Source organism: Lissotriton helveticus, chromosome 2_1 (genome assembly GCF_964261635.1).
Source record: "Lissotriton helveticus chromosome 2_1, aLisHel1.1, whole genome shotgun sequence".
Lineage (NCBI taxonomy): Eukaryota > Metazoa > Chordata > Amphibia > Caudata > Salamandridae > Lissotriton > Lissotriton helveticus.
The window spans coordinates 1,226,432,778-1,226,458,347 of NC_136059.1; the positions used below are offsets into that span (position 1 = coordinate 1,226,432,778).

The following is a 25,570-nucleotide window of genomic DNA, read 5'->3' on the forward strand; positions in this document are numbered from 1 at the left end:
CTATGTCACCTCATGTGGACACCGTCAAAGGCAAATCAGTGTTAAACCTGCTCCAGTTGGAACCGTTCAGCCCAAACTGCCAGGCCCGATCCTCCCTGCACTGAAACACAAGCAATCCAGGAGCGGTTTTGCCCTGCTCATCAGGCTATCGCTTGGTTCCAATGGCACAGTGAGCACTGGACCCACGTCTGGGCATACCTGCCGCAATGAGGGCGTCAATTTCAACAAGGTGATAGATGGAATGCTTGAATTAATCTCAGCCACTTGCAGTCACTCTTGGCTGCATCCCAGTACATCGTTTTTCACCTACCATGCCACCTCGGTTTAGACCCAGCCATATGCAACTCAGCCTTGACCCTGCTCCAGTGGAAATACTGCTGTCCGAACTGCCAGATCCGGTCCTCCCTGAACTCCAACACAAGCAAAGCAGGACCGGTTTCACCCTGTTATGGCTCATCAGCCAAGTATAGCTTGGTTCCAGTGGCCTAGTGAGCAGGAGACAAACATCTGGGTCTCAGCTGACAGTCATTTGGTCTCACCTACATCCCAGACTTCATACAATAGCAACCTGTTACTTTCTGAGGCATGCATTTTGGGTGCACACTCATCCCAGCAAGCACATGGAGCACCTCCGTTGGGTTTCAAACGACATGTCCACTGAAGTTCCACACTTTCAGGGGAGAATGGCATCGTTGCCCTCAGTGGTAAGGGTTTTTGTCCCTAGAGTTCAGATGTGTTTTTTTATTTTACTGTAAAACATTTTCTCATGTAACTTCCTGCCGCAGTTACCATTATATTCTATTGTAAATATTCTCCATGTTCATGATATAATCATTATGAAATGAATACTGTTTGCTTATTTGTCCACTCATTTTGTGTGTATATATTATATTATAATATATTATATTATACTGAATTATGTTAGTTAAGAAAAATGTACATAATTGCTTCATAACCATTTTAACATTGTATCTCTATCATGCTTAATAAACATCTTTTTTGTTGGTTTAATGACCCCCTCTTAAATGAATTATGCCTTTGTATTTGCCACCTGTCTTTTTGGAATATTATGCTCGCCAAGGTTTCATGCTAGGAAATTTGCAGAGCCAACATAAATTCTACCGGTCTGATGAAAACAACAGTCACACCTTGCAGTTACTTTGTAACCTGCCAGTATCTTACAGCTTTTTCCGTTTTCTGTCAGATTTCCTCACACTTTGGTCAGTGTTTGGTCCTGGCATAATTTGCTATTTCAAGCTAGCTGTTTAGCAGTTGCCTTAACCCCTCCCATGCTCGTGACGGAACCGTTCCGTCACGAGCCTCGGGTGGGCTGTGCTGGTGACAGAACGGTTCCGTCACGGCCCGCTCGCCGCGCCTGCGCTGAAGGTTCTATTAGGTGGGTGGGGCCGTGACGGAACCGTTCCGTCATAAGCACAGCTCACCCGCGGGTGCTGACGGAGCGGTTCCGTCACGAGCACGGGACCGCCGCGCGGCCCCGCCTCCCCCTTAGCGCTGCGGCGGAATAGCCGCCGCAGCGAAGGGGTTAAGCATACAGACAGCAGTTTTAAAGTTATTCTGCTGTAAACATTTCTGACAGTTTGTTTTATCTTTTTCCTCTGTAGGAGTCTTCAGCAGCTTTTGGATTATGCCCATGATGATTTAGAAGAGGTGTTCTGTCTCAACTTCACAGTAAGAATAAATCTTAATACATGCTTGGAATTGGTCGACTTTAGTGCACACTCAGCTGCCTTTGCTTTTTTTCTGTTGTATGCAATGTTTACATCTGAAGCTTCCATGGAGGTCTGTTCCAACGGGTTTTTTGTAGCCATGCATTTAGAATTACAAAGAAAATCAATTTGGCTTACATTCATCCAAAAATAAAGTTAGTAGGGCCGCTGGTATTCCATTTCTAGTTATTTTCCAAATGTGTATATATAGACACCCCTGGACTAGTGAGAAATTCAGGGAAGAATTTCAGGATGGATTAACATTTGTAATGTTTTTTATGAATATCAACAAAATATTCTTAACAAAAATTAGTAGTCAAGTCAAGTCAAAAACCACTTTATTCGATTAATTAAAATCATAAAAGTATGCTATACAAATGCCAAAACATTCAAAATACATTATTTACAGAGTATAATACAAAAATACATTAAAACAATCATCAACATTCCCATGATCAGGCAGAATTAAAAAATACATTGACTGGATATTAAGAGGGGTCAGGGTCTGGAGTAACTTTCAGTCTAGCTCTCTTGCTTCTAACCGAAGCTGCAAGAAAGCTGGCAACACAAAACATAGTTAGAGGGGATTCTAACAATTTAAAAAACAATAAGGCAGGTTTACACTGTATAAAATTCATATTTTTCAATAATGGAATAATAAACCTTTTCCTAGCATCTTGGTACAGGGGGCAGAAAATCATAAAGTGCATAGTGTCTTGCTGGGAAAATTCATCACATTTGCGTGGGGCAGCATCTTCAGGTCTACTCCATCCCTCCACATCCCAGAGTATTGTGTGTATCTGATTAAACCGAAGTTTCGTCAATAGCCATCTATGAAAAGAGTTTGTCACAATAGACAAATAAAGTGGCATTGCTGTTGACTGGGTAACCAAAACATGGCCCCTAACCAGAGGTTTACACATTTCTGCACCTTCCCGTTCTGCCTCCCTTAATCTTATGAAGTTGGTTTTTACCCACTCAAGGTCTGCTTTGCAAAGAGATTCTGGATGGAAAAAGATCTCTGGTCGCCCCATAGACCTTGCTACCGTCTTAATGTACGATAACCACTGAATTTTATACATGTTATCCAGCTTAATGCAGTCCTTTAAAATCTTGTGATTTAGGGAGAGGTTCGGGTTTAGCCAGATTTTGATCCATAGCAGCATTGGGGCAAGTTTAATTATGTCTGCTAAATAACCAATCCCCAGTTCTAGGTGTACAGAGTGGGTGGCCGTGGATTGAGGGAGGCCAAGGAGAGACTTTAAAAATTTGTTTTCTTCAATTTGTATAGCATCGGGTGTGGTATAACCCCAAATTGAGGCCCCATACCTAGCAATGGAGATGGTCTTGGCTTTGTAGATTTTTAGAATTGCCTCACAAGGTTTTCCCCCCAGCCTTTTAGCAAAGCCTTACACTGCCACTGACGAGTTTCTCACTGAATTTACCTTCATTGAGAGTTGAGGGGACCAAGAACCCTTATCATCAAAGACCACTCCCAGGTAGGTAAATACCTTCACTCTAGAGATTTCCTCTCCCCCACAAAAAAAGGTTTTAACTTTGTTCTTCGAAGGCCCCAGAGACATGACGTGCGATTTGCCGTTGTTAACTACCAAGTCCAAATTTTTCATAAAGGCCCCAAATGAGTCCAGTAGTCTTGCAGGCCCAGAGGGGTCCTGGCTAACAAAACGGCGGCGTCAGCGTATAGGAGTACCGGAACCGGTATCCCTCCCATACGTGGAATATCAGGGGTCGCAGTAGACAGGTTTACCTCCAGTGAATTAATATACAGTGTAAATAACATAGGGGCCAAGATGCAGCCCTGCCGCACCCCTCTGCCCGATTTAAAACTGGACGTACATTTCCCCTCAGTAGGCATCCTGATTGAGGCGTTAAGATCCCTGTGCATCTCGGCCAAAAAGTACACATGGGAGCGGTCAAGTCCTAGTTCCAGGAGCAAAGTCCACAGCTTTGACCTATTAGCTAGATCAAAAGCTGTGGACAAGTCCATAAAACCCAGATAGATGGAACCCCTTGCGGCCGTGGTGTACTTAGCTGTTATTAAATGTAAATTTAAACATTGGTCCTCCGTGCCCCTCCCAGCTCTAAAGCCATATTGGGCGTCAGACAGAATGTTATTGTCTGAGGCCCACCCTGTTATCCTTGCCAGAATTACCTTCCCAAGAATTTTAATTGAGGAATCTAGCAAGGAAATAGGCCTGTAACATCTAGGGTCAGACCTTTGGCCCTTCTTAAAAACTGGGATTATTGTTGATCGGGACCAAGATTTAGGAAAACCAACCTGGGCCGAGGTATTAAAAACGTTAGTCAGGATGTTAGCCCAGTATAGTGGGTTTGCTTTATACATGTCTGAGGGGACTCCATCTGGCCCCGGAGCTTTTCGACTTGCAGATTCTTCGATTGCCTTTACAACTTCATATACGGAAAATCTCACTGGCAAAATAGAAGAATCTGAGTCTGGGGCCACAAAAATTTCTAAATCCAGATGACTGCCATAGATTTGCTCAAAATGGCTCAACCAATCCTCCTCAGCAATGTTTACTTCTAGAGCCTCGTTTTTACTATCTGAAAACAGTGGCTTGTTAATAATGGACCAAAATTTAGCACTGTCTTTTAAGGTTGCGGAGTCCATAAGCTCCAACCACGCTTCCTGTTTAATTTTATTCTTCCTTTCCAGTACCACTCTAGAATACTCCCTTCTGAGCTGGGCCACCAAAGCTTTATTTCTAGGTCGCTCCTGGAGAGCTTTTTTCAGTCGGTTGTGGGATTTAGTACATAAATGGTCAAACCAACCTGCAACCTCTTTAGTTTTAGCTGGTCGACTTTTAGAAGTGAGTTCTTTGGCCACTAAGGAGCAAATAACTTCATAAGAAGAGATTACTTGCTCCCCCAATGAGTGGGGATCTCCACAAATGTTTAAATCCCGAGCGGCCTTGGCAGTAATACTATTAAAGAACTCCTCAGGCACCACCTTACTCCAATTTAACCTCCTTCCCTGGTCTTTTGCTTTTACTTCTACCACCACCACAGTTGGGGTGGTTGCGTTCATAAGCGAAAAACCATTTACCATTTCAATTACCACCGGGTTATGATCACTAAAACAGGAAGGTATGGCATTATAGAAAATAACATACTTTAAAAGTCCAGAAGAAAGGAAGATATAATCAATTATGGTTTCACAGTCCCTCCCAGTGTATGTGGGGATACGTGAATTTTTATCAAAAAACTCTGCTTCAAACAGGTCATTGTTTGTTAAGAGTTTCTCTAGAGCTTCCCCCTTGTTAGAGTGCTCAAAATGTTGAGGGATGTGAAATCCGGTCCATTAATGTCATCTAATGAACAATTTTGATTACATAAGTGGACATTAAAATCACCCAACAAAATAAGTTGGCATAAAGTGGTTTGCTTTGCACTATAAACATTTAAAAAATCTGACAGCCATAACAAATGAACATTAGGGAGGTCCCCACACTGAGAGTTATAGCAATTTACTAGGATTAATTTAGTGTTATTGGTAAGTTTCAATTCCAAAATTAGAAAATTATTATTAGAGGCACAGTCTAGCATACTGACTGATCCTCTCACATTCACAGAGACCAATAACATAAGTCCCCCTTTATCTCTCCCCGCCAATGATTTTACTGCAGGGACAAAGTAAGAGGTAAAACCATCCACCCAAAAATCACAGTCTCTGTCCCAAGTCTCTTGGAGAGCCACAATGTCATTCTGTTTCACTAAGTTTAACCAGTTGACATCATCTCTCTTTGAACGCAGGCCGGCTATATTCCAACTTAGCATCTTTACCGTTACCCCTTTCGCATTACTTGGCAACACAGGATTACAGTGAATAGGGGGAGGGGTCAAACCAGAGTGGTCCTGTACTAGAGGGACAGAAGCTATATATGGCTCTTCCACACCTTCCATTTCAACCTCACGTCAATCGCATAGCTCCAAAGATGAAAGCAATTCAAATCTGTTATGGGTAGGAATGTTGGGCCCATAATTAAAATAATTTTCCCCACCAGAGCCCTGAAATAGAACTGGCGTCTGAGCCAAAGCGGGAGTACAAGGATTCCTTCCCATGCCTGGGTTAAATAAGTTCTCTCCACAGGAACCCGCAACAGAGTACAATGTCTGAGCCATAACCGGGGTGTAAGGACGCCTTCTTGCACTAGGTGGCGGATTACCCGCTAGATGATTATAAAAGAACCCTAGAGGACGCACCCAGATACTGTTGGCATCTTGCGACAAAGAGGCTGCCCTTAGTAGAACTGTGGCTGCGTGTTGTGGGTGTCTAAAATTAATAATTATACACTCTCCTTTACAGGTCTTCTTAGAATACCCTATCCAGTTGGCCCTTCTTGTAGATAGAATATCCTGGGCAAATTTACTAGGGAAACCACAGTTCTCCAGTATTAGGGGTGTCTTTCATAGATTCACATGCCTGAATCATTCCCCGTCGTCGGAGTAGGAGTCCCACGGTACATAAAAAAGCAGTAATATGCCATTTGTACATAGCAAATAACAGTTATACTAAACCAGGAAGTAAAGTAGCCCCAGCTACCATGGAAAAAAACTTCCACATTAGTGACTATCCAAGTCATTATGTATAGACCAAACTGCAGCCAATCAGACAACAGCTCCCACCAGAATACTCTCCCCAGAGACCCAGGCTGTCAGATTTTTTACCGCACGTCGTGTGATAGGGAGTCTCTCTGAGCTCTGCTCAGTTTTTTCTCTACTTTTGAAAGTTTTCACTTTCTAACATGTCTAAATCAAAGTCCCTGTTCAGGGCCTGTGAATCCTGTGGAAAGGCAAGACTGTTCAAGGAGGATCCGCATACTCTCTGCATCTACTGCTTGTACCCTCATCATCAGGCTAAGGAGTGCAAGATTTGTCGCACCTTTCCTTCAAAGACCCTCAGGGACAGAGAGGGTCGCTTGCTGCTGTGGATACAGCGGATTAAAGATAAGGATGTGCCACTCTCAGAGGTAGGAAGTTTGGCTTCAGGGTCTTCTATGGGATCTAGGAAGAGGATGGCTGAGAGTACTGTGACTACTCCTAAGGCTAAGGTGGCAAGACAGGCTCAGCTCACTGTAGACGCTGGTGAGCCTTCTACATCAAAAATGAAAAAATCCTCTGAGAAATCTGTGAGGCCAACAGAATCAAAAAAGACTGCGTCTTTATTGTCACCTCAGAGGCCTGTAACCAAGGCAGCGACTACTCTGCCGTTTTCCTGTCAGACAGCCACTGCAGTGACTTCTACTGTGAGTTTTTCCTCACCAAAACCTTCTATGGTGATGGCCTCAGCGTCCTCTCCGACGTTTGTTCATGTCCAGATTCGTCCCATCTCGTCGACGAAAATAGTCACACCTCTCGTCGACGAGCCTCCGTCGACGAAGCTAGTACCAGCGTCGACGAGCAGCTTGCCGTCGACGGCAGCCTTACAGGCAAAAAAAGAAGACCTTACCGTCGTCGACGGCATCGTCGACGAAGCTGCCGTAGACGATCCCATCGTCGACGAGGAAAACACCGTCGACGGCCCCGTCGACAAAGAAGATAGTCCCGTCGACGAAGAAAGTTGTTCCGTCGACAATTTCGTCGTCGACGACGAAGTCCATCTCGTCGACGAAGATTAAACAGCCACAGTCGTCGACGGAGCAATTATCGTCGACGAGTGCATCGTCGACGTCGACGTCGAAGTCTAAGCCACAAGAAGCAGTATTACCAGTGGCTCAAGAGAATCCAACAACACCGAAGCTGTCATCTTGCACAGATCTTCAAGTCTGGTAAGCAAGGAGCAAGGTAATACAGCTGCCATCTCCAGCCACCACTGCGGCTCTATTACAAAGGCGTTCATCACAGTCTGCATCTTTGTCGCCACTAAAGATGCCAGACAAGCTCTTGGATTCTGAAGAGGATGAGTCTGGTGAGGAACTATTTCAGGCAGCTAAGAGCCCATCTGATTTGCTTATACTTGTAAAGGATCAGGAGGAAGAGGAGCAAGTGATGCCACCGCCTAGGTTGGAGACTGAACGAACGCCAGGGATGCAAATGCCTATGGAGCTTTTCCAAAATTTGCAGTATATGTTGAGCGATTATTATCGCCGTTTCCCGCCTTCAGAGTCAGGCGAATCACAAATCTCTTCTCCACGGCCTCGAGCTCCAATGACAGAAGACACGGAGCATGCCCGACCATCCACACCGGTGCCCTACCACCAAACGGAGGATGAGAATACTGATGAGGAAACTCATGAAGAGGGGGAATTGGATAAAACGGACTCGTCGGAGTATGAAGATTATCAAGCTGACACACCTGCTCCAGATGAAGAACCAAAGGCTGAGTCACCACCGGTGGATATTGCAAATTTCCATAGGATTATGGACAAAGCAACTAAGAGATTTCTCATTACCATGGAGGCTAAACAGGACGAATGTTTCCTGTACGACTTTAAGAGTTTGTCTCAGAGGCAAAGTTGGTCTATTCCAATTATAGACTTCATTTGGAAAGAAGGTCTAAAGATCATGGCCACACCTAATTCTTTACCTGCGGTTTTACCGCGAGTGGATAAGAAGTACAGGGCACCAACTTCTTCACCTGCTTGCCTGATCGGCCAGGCCAAGACGGAGTCAGTCATTGCGCAAGCAGCTCAAAAGAGAGCAAAGAACCCATCATCTCAGATCTCTACTCCTACGAACAGAGATGGGAGGCGACTCGATACCATTGGGAAAAAGGTATCGACTATTGCAGCGACTACAGTTAGGGCTGCTAATTCGTTGGCAATTCTCGGCAGGTATGATAGGCAGATGTGGTCAGACATATCGCCATACATTCAAAAACTGCCTGAACCGGATCGTACCGAAGCCACAAAAATTCTGCAGGAAGGGGAGTGTGCTTCGTCGGAGATCATTGATGCTGCAGTGGAAGTGGCAGCTACAGGATTTAGACAGTTGGCAGGAGCTGCTGTCCTTAGAAGAGAGGGATGGTTGAAATCTACATCCTTTAGGCAGGAGGTGCAAGCCAAGGTGCTGAACATGGCTTATGATGGCGAGTACCTATTCGGCTCGCATGTGGATGAGGCTTTGCAGGCCATCAAGAAGGATACAGAAACTGCACGATCGTTGGGTACTCTGCAGTATCGGAAATCTTCCTTTCGTGGTGCTAGAGGAAGAGGTAACTTCACAAATAGAGGAGGATATTACCAACAGCGTTCATATACGAACAACCAAAATGCCCAGAGATACCAGCCATATAAGCAACAGCCTTATGGCCAGAGAAGAAATAATTATTCACAGCCCCGAGGGAAAACAACATATCGGGGCAGAGACAACACTAACAAAAAGTGAGACTCACATCCTGCCACCACTTTGTCCCAGCCAGAAACAAATTGGAGGAAGAATATCCCTACATTGCTCAAAATGGTCAAATATTACCACAGACAAATGGGTCCTGGATGTGGTTTCCAAGGGCCACATATTAGAATTTGTAAAAACCCCTCCAAATTCACCCCCAAAGGGACCGCCCCCAGCACATCTCAAAGAGCTGTTCATCCAAATCAATACAATGATTCGAAAGGGGGCAATCGAGAGAGTACCTCAACATCAGAGAGGAAAAGGTTTTTACTCTCGTTTTTTCTTGATACGCAAAAAATCGGGGGAATGGCGCCCCATCCTCGATTTGCGTGCCCTCAACAAATACATCAAAAAATTAACGTTCAGAATGTTGACACTCCAAGAGATCCTCCAGTTTTTGGCAGAAGGGGACCACATGGCAACACTCGACCTTCAGGATGCTTACTTCCACGTACCCATTTTCCCCAGACACAGGAAGTTCCTAAGGTTCAGAGTGGCTGGCAGGGATTTCCAATTCAAGGTGCTTCCCTTTGGACTACGTTCAGCCCCAAGGGTATTCACAAAGATGTTGGCACCTGTAGCGGCCCACTTACGATTACAGGGTATTCAGATATACCCATATCTGGACGATTGCCTTATCAAGGCCAATTCCTACGCCACAACAAGCAGACATGTACAGAAATGCCTTTGCCTGCTTCAAAGCCTGGGTTTCTCAGTGAACTTCGAGAAATCAGATCTGATACCATCACAAAGGAAGTCTTTCCTAGGAGTGACGCTGGATTCCAAGCTCGCTCAGGTCTTCGTTTCAAGCGAAAGGCAGGAGAAGATTCAAAAGATGGCGACTACACTCCTCAGAAAAAAGTGCATTTCTGTTCGAAAATTCAAATCTTTCCTAGGGATGATCTCATCGTGCATCCCTCTCACTCCAAACTGTCGTCTGAGGATGAGACCCTTACAAGAGGAACTCAGTCACCAATGGGTGCAGGTATCGGGTTCCTTCGAGGATATCATCGCCTTAACACCTCGAATGAAGAATACAATCCTGTGGTGGAGTCAGAAACACAACCTGCAGGTGGGTTGTGCTTTCCTCGCAGAGGTCCCCAGATTCATCGTAACCACGGATGCCTCGCTAGAAGGTTGGGGCGCTCACCTTCAAGGGATGACGATCAGTGGCAAATGGGACAGACAACAAAAGAAATGGCACATCAATCTATTGGAATTAAGGGCCATTTTCCTCGCCATGAAATCTTTTCAGGCGATACTGGAAGGCTCGACAGTGTTGATTCGAACAGACAACACAACGAGCATGCATTACCTGAACAAGCAGGGGGGCACAAGATCAGCCCGGTTGTCCCAGCAGGCTCAAGAGATCTGGAATTGGGCTCTGAATCACGACATCAACTTGTCAGCGGTGCATGTTCCAGGAGTAGCCAATGTACTGGCAGATTCCCTGAGCAGGTCCAAGAGCAGCACTCACGAGTAGGAACTGCATCAGCCAGCGCTGGATCGGATCTTCCAGAGATGGGGTCACCCCGATCTGGATCTTTTCGCAACTTTTCGGAACAAGAAATGTACACACTTTGCGAGCTGGATTCCCCACAGAGAATCTTGCGGGGATGCTCTGTCACTGAATTGGGAGCGGATATTTGCCTACGCCTTCCCGCCAATTCCATTAATTCCCAAAGTCATCAAGAAAATGAGGAGTCAACCGTGTCGAATAATTCTGATTGCTCCACGGTGGCCACGACAATATTGGTTCACACAGCTTCTTCTATCAGAACGCGAACCAGTCCAGCTGCCTCAAATTCCAAATCTTCTGACAATTCAAGAAGGCAGGGTATAACATCTGGACCCTCATTCTCTGAAATTATCGGCTTGGCTCCTCAACACCATGAGTTTGCACACTTGAACATTCAGCAGGACTGTCAAGAAGTCCTAGCCAATGCTAGAGCGCCTTCAACGAACAAAACTTACAAACTTAAATGGAAGCGTTTTTGTGTTTGGTGCCAAACTATGAATTTACATCCCATGAATGCGGAACCGGAAAAGATCTTACCCTTCTTTCTGCAGTTGGCTAAATCAGGTTTGGCGCACTCAACGCTTAAAGTGTTTTTAGCGGCTATATCCCGATACCGTCAGGATGGTACGAATTCTCTATATTCCTCAAGAATTATCCAGCAATTCTTTAAAGGTTTATTTCGTATGTTTCCACCAATACGTCTGCCACCTCCATCCTGGCATTTGAATATAGTACTAGCTCAGCTCATGCGCCATCCCTTTGAGCCAATCCATAAAGTTGATCTCAAGTTCATCACTTGGAAGGTTGCATTACTGCTGGCGTTAACATCAGCCAGAAGGGTGAGTGACATGCAAGCGTTCACGTCTAAGCCACTTTTCTTGCAATTCACGAATGACTCTGTGATACTGCGCACCAACCCGAAGTACATGCCCAAGGTGCCATCGGATTTTCATTTAAATGAGCCAGTGATACTTAAGACATTCTTTCCGAATCCGCAGTCGCCAGCTGAGCGGACTTTACACTCATTAGACATTAGGAGATGTCTTAAGTTTTATCTTTCAAGGACAGCTGCCATCAGGAAGACGGATCAGCTATTTGTAGCGCATGGCAGACTGAGACAAGGCTGTGCAGTGACAAAACAGACTATCGCTAGGTGGGTCTCATCAACGATAGGGCTCTGCCATCTACAAGCAGGTAAACCCTTACAGACCTTACCTAGAGCTCATTCTACGAGAGCAGTCTCCTCTTCAACTGCTTTGTTTGCTGGTGTGCCTCTCCTGCAGATCTGTAGAGCGGCAACATGGTCCAGCAGGCACACATTCACGAGGCATTACTGTCTGGATTCTTCAAGTGATACCGATGCCTCAGTGGGGAGAGCAGTCCTGCGTAATCTTTTTCAATAAGGTGAGCCTCTGATGATCTCTCCCACCTCCTCTTGCTCTTTTGACGCTTTAATATGTTATTGCATTACATTATGTTCATGCATGAAGACTGTTAGCTTAGCGTCTAAGAGCGATATATTGTATTACTGCTAACTACTCGGATTCAGGCATGTGAATCTATGAAAGACACCCCTAATACTGGAGAAGAACAATAGTTACTTACCTGTAATCTGTGGTTCTCCAGTATTGGTGTCTTTCATAGATTCACATGCACCCACCCACCTCCCCTCAGAGTCTCACCCAGACTGTTAGATATATATATATATACTCAGGTACACTCCGGTGCTACAAAATCTGACAGCCTGGGTCTCTGGGGAGAGTATTCTGGTGGGAGCTGTGGTCTGATTGGCTGCAGTTTGGTCTATACATAATGACTTGGATAGTCACTAATGTGGAAGTTTTTTTCCATGGTAGCTGGGGCTACTTTACTTCCTGGTTTAGTATAACTGTTATTTGCTATGTACAAATGGCATATTACTGCTTTTTTATGTACCGTGGGACTCCTACTCCGACGACTGGGAATGATTCAGGCATGTGAATCTATGAAAGACACCAATACTGGAGAACCACAGATTACAGGTAAGTAACTATTGTTCTTCCTGCTTAACCAAGACACGGTCTTATTTTTAAGTGTTTCATGCGATTCCTCATAAGAGAGTGGTAATTGTCAATCCAGCGGTGGTACATTTGTTAACACAACCACGTAAGGGGAACATGCTGGGGGAAGGTTCATTGTTCTACTTCTCTTAACCGTACTGTTGCTGGGTGAGCTAGCAGGACCTGTTGTTGTTTCACCGGCTCCCCTGGCTGCTATACTGTGAGCTGTTACTATAGGGTCAGTATTGATAGGGTGCTCTTTATCTTGCTGCTGGATTACCCCTCTAGCTATCTGCTCAGACCCTCCTGTAGCCTTCGCCACCTCTTTGGGACTGTCAGCCCCTGTCAAGTGCTTGGAGAGCAGCCCTCCCAACCTCTTAACTTCAGCAGTCACACTGTCAAGCTTTCACAATAGAGGTTGGACAAGCTGATCAAGTTTAACTTCAAGCAGTGCTTCCAGGGAATGAAGCAAATGGGGAAATTGATCAGGACTTAAGGAGCCATTAGGGGCAGTAATTTCTACCCGCTCATTACTAAGCTCTTCTGGGTTGGACTGCGGTCGCGGTTGCGTTTGAGGGGGGAAATCTACCTTTTTTTTAGTGTGCTTACCTCCCCTTTTAGTTAGGTGTTTCCTGCAATTACGTACTGGTCTGACAACAGGCAGTACTTCCTCACTTTCTTCACTTTCGCTAAGTCTTTCTACATCTGGTGGAACCACGTGAACCTGGGCAGTAACTGTAGTGAGCGTTATAGTATCCGAGTCTGGGGAGACCGACTCTGGAAAGTTCTCTGCGGGGATTGGGGGAACTTGTAAACTGTTTGAAAGGGAGTCCCTTCCCAAGGAGGCCCTTCTGTCACTATTAATTTTGCTAACCATTTTTACTAGATAATTGTCAATTGGCCCTGACCCAGATGTGAATTTCTCTTTGTTACTTGGCATGATCAGTCCTAAACATAAAATTACAGCATCCAAAATCAAACAAGAACAATGCAACCAAGGCTAAAAATCCAGTAATCGGAGAACACTTAGCCGAATTTACAGGTTTGCAACAGTCCGAGGGGAGCAATGCAGGATTGGCCAGGGAATATGGCCCTGCCCTGCCTCTTCCTGTCTATGACTGACATAGACTGACCCGCCCTTGTCCCGGGCATCTCCCGGCCTGCTCCCGCGCGCGACTCGCGGGTGCGAGGGGCGTTCCGCGCTTTATCGCGCCTCCGGTCGCTCCAGTGGCGTCACTCCGGCGCCTAGAGCCGCCGGGGCACCTGGGAAATGAAGTCCCTGCCCGTGCGGCGTCCGTGCAGAGGCGGTGATGGCCGTTTCCCTCACGGCGGTAGAGGAGTGAGTGCAGGGACGCTGGTACTGGCCCAAAGTTCGCTGGCCGTTTCCCTCACGGCTTCAGGTATGCCTCCCAGGGAGCTCAGGGCGCTCCGCGCTTTATCGCGCCTCCGGTCGCTCCAGTGGCGTCACTCCGGTGCCTAGAGCCGCCGGGGCACCTGGGAAGTGAAGTCCCTGCCCGTGCGGCGTCCGTGCAGAGGCGGTGATGGCCGTTTCCCTCACGGCGGTAGAGGAGTGAGTGCAGGGACGCTGGTACTGGCCCAAAGTTCGCTGGCCGTTTCCCTCACAGCTTCAGGTATGCCTCCCAAAAATTAGTAGTGAAAGGAGGGGCGTGGCCGGACGAGCAGCGAGATGGCCGCCTAACCAGCGAGCTCCGCCGGCTGTACTCAAAATCCTGCCTCAATCCTGCTATTTCGAGTCACAGGCACGACTGGCCAGTGCGCAATGGTGACGGACAACCCGGAGCACAATCGACCGTAAAATCGGAGCCTTGAGGCACCTGCAACACCCTGATACGGACCCCGCCGTTTGCACCGGAAAGGATTCGCCGAGAGGTCCGACGGCTCTGGAGGCCTGTGCGGGAGCTGTGCGCTACTTGAGGGCGTGGGCCCGGACCGCTTAGAGGCTCCGCGACCAGCGAGGTCCCGGCGGTCGTATCGCCTGTGGTGGGGTAAGGCTCTGGAACATCGGAGGTCAAGCCGCATTTAAAAATAAAACTGTGTATGCCCACTGCACCTCCGGGGAATCAAAAGGCCCTGTCCTGGCTGATTGGCAACGAGGGCGGCCGCCATCTTGGTCTGGGACTGGACATTAAAATTGGACGCCAGTGCGGGACGGGCTTGGTTGATTCGGAGCCCTCGGCGTTAACGTCGGCGCCCCTAAAGTCCACTACCGCACGGCGCACCGGAGCCCTGATTGTACTGGCCGCGATCTCTTAATCATACCGGCCTGGTGGGTTGTGCTCACCGCGGAGGTGGCGGCGCTCATTGACTAATGCGATACGGCAGAGGTGAGCCCAAAAGTTGCTGAGGGGCGCGCTGCTCCGTGTTCGGTGCGATCTGCCTGCCACTGGAGTTGTGCACGCTTGGTGGGCCTGATATACCCTAACCCTTGGGTGACCTGATTGCTGGCTGCTGAATTGAGTGCTTGAGGCCACTGGAAGCACTCGTCCCGGTCCTGCCGCTGTGGGAGCTGTGGGGGCAATCACACTTGTCGAGGCCCAGTGGCATGTATCAGGACTTCCCAGTCTTGCTGTCCCCGCGTTTTGCACTCCCCTAATTCACAACGCAGGTAAAATAAGCTCGTATGTGACAGGGAAACGTGACCCGTCCTATGTCATAGCGCACCAGATGATTGACCGTTAGTCATGGGGAAGGGCGATACGCACCAGCCGAGGCTCACGTTTGAGCAAAAGAAGACGTCCAAGCAGGCCGAGCAAGACGCTGGTGCGTCAGGGGGGCCAACCATAGAGGCATCTCAAGACATTGATGTGACTGCACTGATGCAGGAGGTGCGGTCCAGCCTGAAAAATATCGATGCAAAGCTCGACAACATGATGGCCCAGCTTGACAGTGTGAGATCTCATGTAGCCACACATGAAACGCGCATCGACAGTCTGGAGAACAGACACACGGAATGCTGTGAATTCCAACAGGGAACCAAGGCCCACATCAACAGCCTGGAAAAGAGGATAGATATCCTCTGCGCCAAAGCCGATGACCTTGAAGCGCGCTCTCGAAGATGCAATGTCCGAATCACGGGCATTCCAGAGACAACAGCGATGGGGAAAATGGAGGTCTTTGTGTCCGACCTATTACACGAACTATTCGATCCCAATTTATCCTCTGTCTTCACTGTGGAGCGGGCCCACAGAGCACTGGGGAAAAAGCCGCCCCTGGGTACCCCGCCGAGACCGATATTAGCCAAGCTGCTAAATTACCAGGACAGAGATCTCGTACTGCGCTTGGCTAGGGAGAAAGGGAAAATAACACACAAAGGCAACACTATATCCTTCTTTCCCGACTTCACGCCTCTGGTGCAAGCTGCGCGCAAGGAGTTCCTGCCTGCTAAGAAAATACTGCTCCAGGCACAGATCCCATACTCTCTCGTGTACCCTGCCAAGCTTCGGGTTGTGCACGACGGCACGACTCACTATTTTCTGGATGCGGGGTCTGCCCTAAAATTTGCAAAGCACATATGCAATCCTAGATCGAGGAGGAAGACGGACGCTGGGGCTGAAACCGTAAGCCAAATGAGTGACAATGATTGAATCATTAGCCCACATTAACACTATTTGGTGGTCCCACATAGTCTAGTTTTGGTGGTTTCATACTTTGACTTCTGCGCGTACCACTGTGTTCTTATGTCGATACTGTAAGTTGCCACATGTGCCTGGCTGTGAAGTTGCGTTATGCTTTTCTCCTACTTTGTTCATTATAGAAATAGCCTAACTAATGCAGCCACCCTGTGTGAGCATGGATGTACGCTCGAGATGCCACGCCTTCAAGGGGTGTCTCCCACAATGCTACTGTTCTACTGTTTTTGCGCCATTTATTTGGGCGCCCTTGGCGCATTAGGGGGGTTTTGACACAACCTGTTTGGGGGGTTGATGTGGGTGGGGGGTGGTGTTGGGCTGGGTGTTCTTTGGTGTATCGTCAGATGTATTGTATTCAGCATGTTATATTGACAATCAGAATGCGCGTTCTGGGTCGTGTGGTAGGAGGGCATGTGCTTGGTTATTGCAATCAATGGGGTTGACCAGAATCTTAACATGGAACATAAGGGGCCTAGGCGACCACAGAAAATCCAGACTCATGCACAGCTACCTACTCAGACATAACATAGATATTTGTTTCCTACAAGAAACACATATCAACTCCTCCAGCTCTCCTAGGCTTAAGCACTCGGGGTGGGGCTCTGTGTACTCAGCCATTTATTCCAACTATGCCAGAGGTGTAGCCATTCTTCTGCGCCGCGGCGTGGATTGGAGGGAGGAATCTGCACTGGTGGATCAGGTGGGAAGGTATGTCGTTCTGCACGGGGCTTTGATGGGCAAAGAGGTGGTGATGGTTGCCATATACGGTCCAAATGTCGATGACCCGGAGTTCTTCAGAGAAGTTTGGGCGAAGGTTGAAGTTACTGGCTGCTCCACTATCATATGGGGTGGAGACTTTAATGTAGTGCTCGAGGACACACTTGATAGAAAAGGCGCATCCAGACAAATGCACCCGCAAGCACGCCAGGCACTGACCGATGTCATATGTGAGGGCTCCCTTATCGATGTATGGAGGGCCCGCAACGCGGACGCAAGAAGGGGTACATGTATATCCGCTCACCATGCTGCCTGGTCCAGATTGAATTATTGGTTGGTCTCAGCGGACGTAGCCACTTGGACCACACGAGTGGATATACTGGCCAGGTCTCTGTCTGACCATGCCCCCTGTTTACTGGAGCTAGACATTCCAGGCATCCAGAGCAGTGCCTTCTCTTGGCGTCTTCCACCAGATGCATTACAAGATGCCGCTTTCAGGCAAGACATTATTGACTACTTTGCTACTAACACTGGCACGGTCAAGACTGATGCTGTCCTCTGGGACGCATTTAAGGTGGTGATACGGGGGCAGTGTATCGCACGCAGGGCAGGGGTCCTAAAGTCTATCAGGAACACACTGGCAGCGATGGAGGGTGAACTCAAGGTCCTTGAGCAGTCATTTTGTGAGACCCCGACACCTACACTGGCAGTGCAGATTAAGGCCAAGTTGCTAGATTTTGCTGAAGAGACGCAGCGCGAACTAAAATTTTTGGAGAAGCAAGCTGAAGCCCGCAGATATGGCGAAGGAGATAGACCGAGCCGCACACTAGCCAGGATGATTAAATCCACTTCCCCTCCCACACGAGTACACACTGTGGTCGATAGTGCGGGAAAGACACTGACAGACCAGCGGGAGATACTACAGTCCTTCGCCACTTACTATGCCACACTGTACAAATCCACACACAGTTTATCAGAAGAGACCCTTGAGGCCTTTTTGGAATCTATTGCACTGGTGTGGTTTAACAACGCACACAGGCAATTCTTGGACCGCCCCGTAACGGTACAGGAGATCGCAACCACCATCAAAGCTCTACCACTAAACAAAGCGCCGGGTCCGGATGGACTAACAGCAGCCTTTTATAAAACGTATGCAGAGGAGCTAGCTCCTCGCCTACACGCTGTGTTTGTTGAAGCGCAAGAAGTAGGGATACTGCCAGACTCGATGAGGGAGGCCCTTATTGTCACACTGCTTAAACCAGACAAAGATGATAAATGCATGGACTCTTATCGCCCCCTGTCTCTAATCAATGTGGATGTCAAGATCTACGCTAAGATTATAGCTGATCGCCTCCAGCCTTTGCTCCCATATGTGGCCCTGCCAGATCAGTCAGGGTTCATACCGGGCCGCTCCACCACACATAATCTACGAATGGTTTTTTCTGCACTACACTACCTCCACCCGGACACGCAGGTTACTGTGGTATTTCTGGATGCAACAAAAGCCTTTGATTCCCTTGAGTGGTCTTTCCTTTTCACCATACTGACACGCATGGGGTTCAGTCCACTATTCATAAATTTGATTCGCTTACTATATACCGCCCCTAGAGCCAGGATAAGATTAAATGGCATGATCTCTGACCCATTTCCAATATCCAGGGAGACAAGACAGGGCTGCCCATTGTCCCCCCTCCTATTTGCCATTGCTATGGTGCCACTTGCTGCTAGGATTAGACAGCACCACACAGCAAAGGGCATTGCATTCAGCTCCCGTAGCCTACTCATCTCCCTGTACGCGGAGGCAAAGTAGCGATTTGGTCCAAGCTTCCCCTCTCCTTAGCGGGTAGAATTGCGCTAGCAAAAATGATTGTGCTACCCAAGTTCCTCTACTTATTTGTCAATGTGCCAATTCCACTAACACAACACTTCTTTGCGCGCTTACGCTCCAATCTGTTGGCACTTGCTTGGGCAGGGGGTCAGGCCAGAGTATCATGGGCACTGCTGACACTTCCGCTGCGTCAGGGAGGTTTGGGAGCACCAGACATGCATTTATACGCACACTGCGCACAGGCCCAATACCTACATTTTTGGACCTACCCTACGCCTTACCAGCCGCACGTGGCAGTGGAGATCGACATGGTGTCTCCGCTTCCGCTCAATGTGGCCCTATATCACAAAGCTCCGAGGCCATCACAGGATATCAACACAGCGGATATGCTCCACTGGTCCTGGAGAGAGCTATTGAAACGGTCCTCTGTTCCCCTGTTATATGCGCCCGCAATGCCCCTCAAACATATCTCTATTGCTGGCACCACCTTGCGCACATTCGCAGACATATACCCGGAAGGCACATTCCTGGAGTTGCCCCCTGAGACAGCAGAAAACCCGGTGGCTTTTGCTGACAAGTTTACACACCACAAGCTCAAAGCTGCATGCAGGGCACTCTGGGATTGCTTCCCTGAGGAGCCACCACAGTTGCTGGCACTACAAAACATACTAGCTATAGCATCCCGCAAAAAACTTGTGTCCAGGCTGTACAACTCCATGCAGGAACAGTCCCCATTGGTGGTGCCCAGGTCGCAGCAATTATGGAGTGACGAGCTAGAAGTGCCTCTGACTGATGGGCAGTGGTCCTTCTGCTGTGGGCAACTGCTGGCACTCTCCCCAAACTATAAACTTAGACTTGTACACTTCAAGTTCCTACATAGGTTCTACCGCACCCCGACCTCTCTCCACCGCATGGGCCTCAGAGAAGATGAGAGATGCTGGAAATGTGGTGCTGAAGGGGCTTCATTTCTACACGTGGCCTGGCACTGCCCGGCGCTCTCCGAGTACTGGATTGAAATATTTGATGCTATTAATCAAATCCTTGGCAGGGCTGATGCCCCATCGCCGCTACTGGGGATCCTGGGCTGGGTCGCGGACACTGCGCCTAAGAGCCGAAAGCTCCATGCACTACTGCTGCTATACGCCAAGAGACGGGTGGCCATTACCTGGGGGCGGAAAACTAAACAGAGGTTTAGCGACTTGCTATCTGATGTGACATATGGACATGCACAGCTGGGCTCCTACTGGGAACTGATGCCGTCTAATGCAAGCCCGAGAGACATTTGGGAACCCTTCCTGCAATGGTCACGTAACAGACCGTCTCCACCCGAGACTGCTCCTGGGAGCCCGGCTGTGCACACCTAGCCTGTTGTTATGCTTCTACCAGTGCTTTAATGTGTCTGCCAGACAATATCGCAGCTTGTGGAGTAGCCGAGGTGATTGGGATTTCTGGTACATAAAATTGAGGCTCCAGTGGTTGCTACGCGCATTGAGTTGCAATTTTCACTCAGGCTGATGTCATCGTTCTACAGCGCTGCCTGATTGCCATTCTGGACCCGACAGAGCGCAATGTTGTATTTATGTTTTCTCAAACCAATGCTGCTAAAATTGATTTCATTAATGGTCACACTGACGAACACCTATGTTACTGTTAGTAATGTTACAAAAAGAAAATTGCATCCTTTTCATAATATCAAGCAACACTGCCGAATTACCCGTGCTTATTGTACATTTTACTTGATCTTGTGATGTAATTGTTGCTTTCAAGATTTGCAAATGCTCAATAAAAAAAGTTAAAAAAAATTAGTAGTGAAGAATCTCAAGATGCCCGACTGCTAAGGAGCTCCTGTTGGGAGCTCCAAGCTTAGGGATCGCCTTTATGTCTTAAATCCCCTGAAAAAGCCCTCCCTTCTACCCATCACCCCTCAGCAAAAGCTAACGCAACACAATGCTGATTGCAGATATTTCATCGCGGCAAAGAACGTGAAGGGGCGAGAAACAAAAATGAAGAAACCTGGGAGGATCCCCTAGGCTAGGGATCGCTGTCAGTGCAAATCTCGTTCAGTGTTTGGAGATGTGCCTGCAGACGACCGCCTGTCCTGCCATCCCAATACGCCTGCCCCTCTCAGAAAAGTAGGAATTATTTTTTTGACGGATCTAACTGCGGGGGCTGAATGCCTTTTCCGATCTCCTGCATCCTTGTAACCTGCCGGATAGGGAAAGAGCTAAGCAGCCATATTGAAGCAGGGTGAGCCCACTGCTGGGTGCCTGTAGCTGGCCTTCAGCCCTGATGTCCCGTACACCTCATTTCCAACCGGAGAAAAAGCGAATTGGAGCTGGGTCCACGCTGCGGGGGCGCTCAGAAGCTGCCTCTTCACTCGCCTAAATGCTTGTAATTTGCTGACGCAGGGATGGTGAGAGTGAGACAGCCATGATATCTGGTGGTGAGCCCAGCGCCGCACACCTCTGCCTGCCCTGGCCATTGTATTCACTTTCACTTTTGAGTTTTTGGAGTATTCTCATTTACTCCCAACCTAAACAACTGGTTTGTCTCTCCCATTACCATACAGCATGCTTTTTATATTACCAAACATTTTTTCTCTTCCACTTGATTCTTTTAGACAGCATCCACATAGAAAAGTACATTCTATCCCTGCCACAGCAGCTGCCATTTATCTTGGCTTTTATTTACATTGTATTGGAATGCTTATCCACTTGTCTTGTTCCTTCCTCTCTCCTCCCTCAAGAAGGATTCCATGTTTGTTCTGGCTTTATAGCCACTAGTTGGTGGCTTCAGAGTAGCATTAGTCTGAAGATCTCTTGTGGCTCTGAATGAGCACCTGTTAGTAGGAGACAGTTGTGTAATTTCACTTAATTTGGGACTCCAAAAAGGAGCATGTTCTACAAGGAACATTGATCATTCTTTCATCACGTCAAAGACTTTTTACTTTCCCTGGATCCAGGGATTATAATAACTTCTAACTCTTTAGTGTGTAAATCGGTAGTACGTTTGGCCCTCTGCAGATACACTGCTGAAGCAGTAGTAATCATGGAGGATAGATACATTTGCCTCTAAAGCCTGATTTCTTTACACCTTCCTCTTAGTATCACTCATCTACAAGCATACAAATAGCAATAGAGCCACGAGGGACACACAAAGCTGTTGCCTCTTGAATGGCTCCACAGTTTCAGGTTCCCTTCTAAATCCTTTTCCTGCAGTGCTTTGCCTCTTGGGTTTTGAGGAGCTAGCCTATGGCCATTGATGGCTCGTAGCGGTAAGCATTTATGTTCATCACTTTTCGAGAACTGGTCTACCCAATGCTATTATAAGAATAATTCTCTTCCAGGGGATCCTCATCAATAGTCATAAGCATTAGAATATTCCCGCCCATGCGCGGGATCCCGGAAACACTATATTATATGTGCCCCACATATATATACTCATATATATATTACCTACTGGCGGTCGCCAGTAGGTATATATAGTTAGGATTTTTTCTCTATGGGATTTTTGAAAATTCTATGTCTAATAACTTTGGCGTTTGTGGACGGAATTGGCTGAAATTTTCAGGAAAATGGAACATTTTGTTTCTGAGCAGCCACTGAAAATTTGGGGGGGGTTTGTCAAGGGGGGGCTGAGAAAAAAGGGGGGTCCCAAAACGTGTTTTTCCCATGTTAATTTCCATAGGGCGGTTGGCCTCACTTTTAGCCCGAACGGCTGAATGGATTTGCACGAAACTTGGCAAAATTGTAGGGACTGGTAGCCCGATGTGCCTTTGCTAGGTCTCAAGATATGTGCTCCAGTGGATTTTGAGAAATTAACGTTCAAAAAAAGATATATATCTGTAAGCGCGTTCCGGGTAGCGCTCCGGTTCGCGTACTTGACGCGTAACGGAACTTCGCGTAGCGAAGCTGATTGGCTCTCCGGTGTCTGTCAACATTCTAAACAGTCCGGAGCGGCCGCCATCTTGTCTCTCGGTAGGATCGAGAGACAAGAGGAGGCCAAAACAAAGGGGAAAATGACCATAAGGGGGTATAGTAGATCCTCCCTGACCCCCTAGGTTTGATGTGGAGGCTTTAAAAGGGCCCCGGGGGCAAAAAACAAAAAAAATTTTGTTTTTTTTGCGTGGGGAGCGCCCGGTACGCGCACCGGGAAGCGCTCTGGGGAGCGTACTATAAGGAAAAAAGAATGATAGACTTTTCAAATATTGTATGTTAATTGATTGTTTGTTTTGTTGATTTTTTTTTATTTCTTTATTTTTTAAGCAAATATTTATTATTGTCATTGTGTTTCAAAATGTAATAAAATGTCTAACATTTCACTGTCTGAAATGTCGTTATTTTCATTGAACATAGCTTGTAATTTTTGAGTGTGTAAAATGTCCTCATTTTCAAGGAGGACATCTACTGATTGCACACATTGCAGTAGTTCTTGGTCCCAAGTTTCATCCATAAATTCAATGTCATTTGGATCAATGATTTCTTGGTTGGTCTCTGCAAGGACAATTTCAAATGAAACTTTCTGTTCGCCTTCCATTTTGTCTGAAATTTGCATAAAAAAATGTATATTAGTAGAGATAGGGCACTGTTGGGATTAATTTTAGATAGGCAGTTTTTAACAGTGAATTTATCTTTGGGCAGTGTATAGTATCAGAGTGGAAGTAGGAATATAAAAAAGTGTATGTGATTTAACGTAAGTAAATTCATAATTATACAAGAGAAACCTAACTCCATCCATAACTATAACAGAGAAGTCTATCTAAATCTATAACTACTACAGAGGGATAGTATATAACTATCAGAAAAAGTTTACCATATTAACTTATAGTGCACAATATACTTCAGTTTTTAAAATAACAACTTACCTTTAAAAAGAAGTTGAAGTTATTAGTGAAAATCCTATTGAAATGTACACCAGGAAGTAGTAGTCAAAATGGCTGTGTTTCCTTCTCTTCCTTTATATATATTCAGGTACATAACCAATCAAATGTCAGGTAAAAAAAAATAGAAAATGAAAGTAACATTTTAATTGGTTGTCAATTCCAACACTTCAGATGTGTTTTGTGAAGTAATTTACCTCAGGGTATTTAGAGAGGTCTACAGGCTAAATGGCTAAATGGAATTCCAACCAAATTTGTGAAAATGGTAGGGATTGGTATGTAGTATGAGCTAATCTATATTTGGTGAAAGTGTCTCCAGGGTTTCTTCTGTAAATTACTTTCCCACCTTTTTTGATGTAGCGCTTCCCGGTGAGCGCCCCGGTACGCGAACCGGCAGCGTTACGGGAGTCCACCATTTTGTGTTTCGGTCGAATTAAGATACAAGATGGAGGGCAAATAATGTTCAGAATGGGTAGAAGGGGGCACGGTAGACGTATCTTGACCCCCTAGGTTTTCTGAGGGTGGCTGAGGAGGCCCATATGTGCGGAAAAAAATCATTTTTTTTAAAAATTTCGCGCGGTTAGCTCCCGGTTCGCGTACCGGGTAGCGCTCCGGGGAGCGTACTTTGTTGAAAATTTGTGAAAAAAGTTAGAGTAAAATAATAATTGTGAGTGATCAGATGTAGGGTAGCTCTGAGAAGAGCTTTTGGGTTTATGGTACATTTAGGTACTTATAAGTAGGTACCAATGCACAGTCTTAAATTCAAAATGAAAACTCTGTTGCCTTCATCTGAGAAGTGAACTCCATCTCCTCTGTAGATATCTTGCATGTAGTAACGCAAGTTATTGTTGTACATGGAGCCCATTCCATGGTCTCTCATGTAAGCTGAAACAGATTTGTTTACATGCTTCCTCGACTTCTCAATTTGTGGACAAAATTGGTTCGACCACCTCCATTTCTGTCTTTGGCATATATTTGAATATACCAAGGCAGTTTGAGGAAAAAGTGCCATCAATTGCTCAAAGGTGTCCTTTAAAAGCATTTCCAGACCTACACCAGTCAAAGTGCCCAAGTCATTTCCTCCACAGTGCACAATTAACAGGTCAGGTTTAGGCAAATGCATAAAGGTTTTCACCAATGGTATCAATTGGTGACATTTTAATCCTCTGTGGCCAAACCACTTAATTTCCACATCTTGTAAATTGAGGTTAGGTAAATTTCTGTTCTCAGCATACCTTTGAGCCCAGTAGATGTAACTATGTCCAACAATCCAGACAGAAAACATGGTGAGAGGAGGTTCTGCTGCAGTCAGATGAAGTGTGGCAATGAAATGGGAGTTGAAAAAATAAGAGTTTAAAATGAAAAAAACTGTGGAGTTTCTGTGTTAAGGAAGCAGTAGCAGTGATTGGTGGATTTTGATTGCTGAAAACAGAAAGTTAGGGTGCATGGATGTGTTGTTTGAAAGGTGTAATTTGAATGGTCAAGAAAAAATCATTTAATGAAAGATTGCACTGGAGACGCAGGTGCACTGAGAGTTCAGAGTTCAATTGAAACATTGTTGTGTGAACTTGCAAACATGAGAGGTCTTTCAGGAGGTGGTTGCTATGCAAAAAAGGCAGAAAGGCCAGAGGGGGGAAGGGTGTTGATTTGAAAAAAGTGAGGGAAGAGTTTTGATTGGGTGACATGAGAAATATGTGTGATGAGTTACAGCATTTCTGTGCTTTTCATAGCTGCAGACTCTGGAGTGCATACCTTTTGCTCTGCTAAAGACAATTTGGTGTGTTTCTGAGACTGTTTTGAAACTCATAAAGTATTTGCTAAGGTGAGAAAAGATTCATTT

At 46.6% G+C, this 25,570-nt stretch overlaps 1 protein-coding gene across 1 annotated transcript in view; it reads left to right on the forward strand.

Annotated features, from left to right (window-relative positions):
* The window catches only part of HERC3 (HECT and RLD domain containing E3 ubiquitin protein ligase 3), a 604,132-nt gene that overhangs the window by 479,963 nt on the left and 98,599 nt on the right, over positions 1-25,570 (forward strand). The window contains exon 22 of the mRNA XM_078676105.1: positions 1,623-1,689. Coding sequence (XP_078532231.1) covers positions 1,623-1,689 — 67 coding nt within the window. The remainder of the gene's footprint in view (positions 1-1,622; positions 1,690-25,570) is intronic.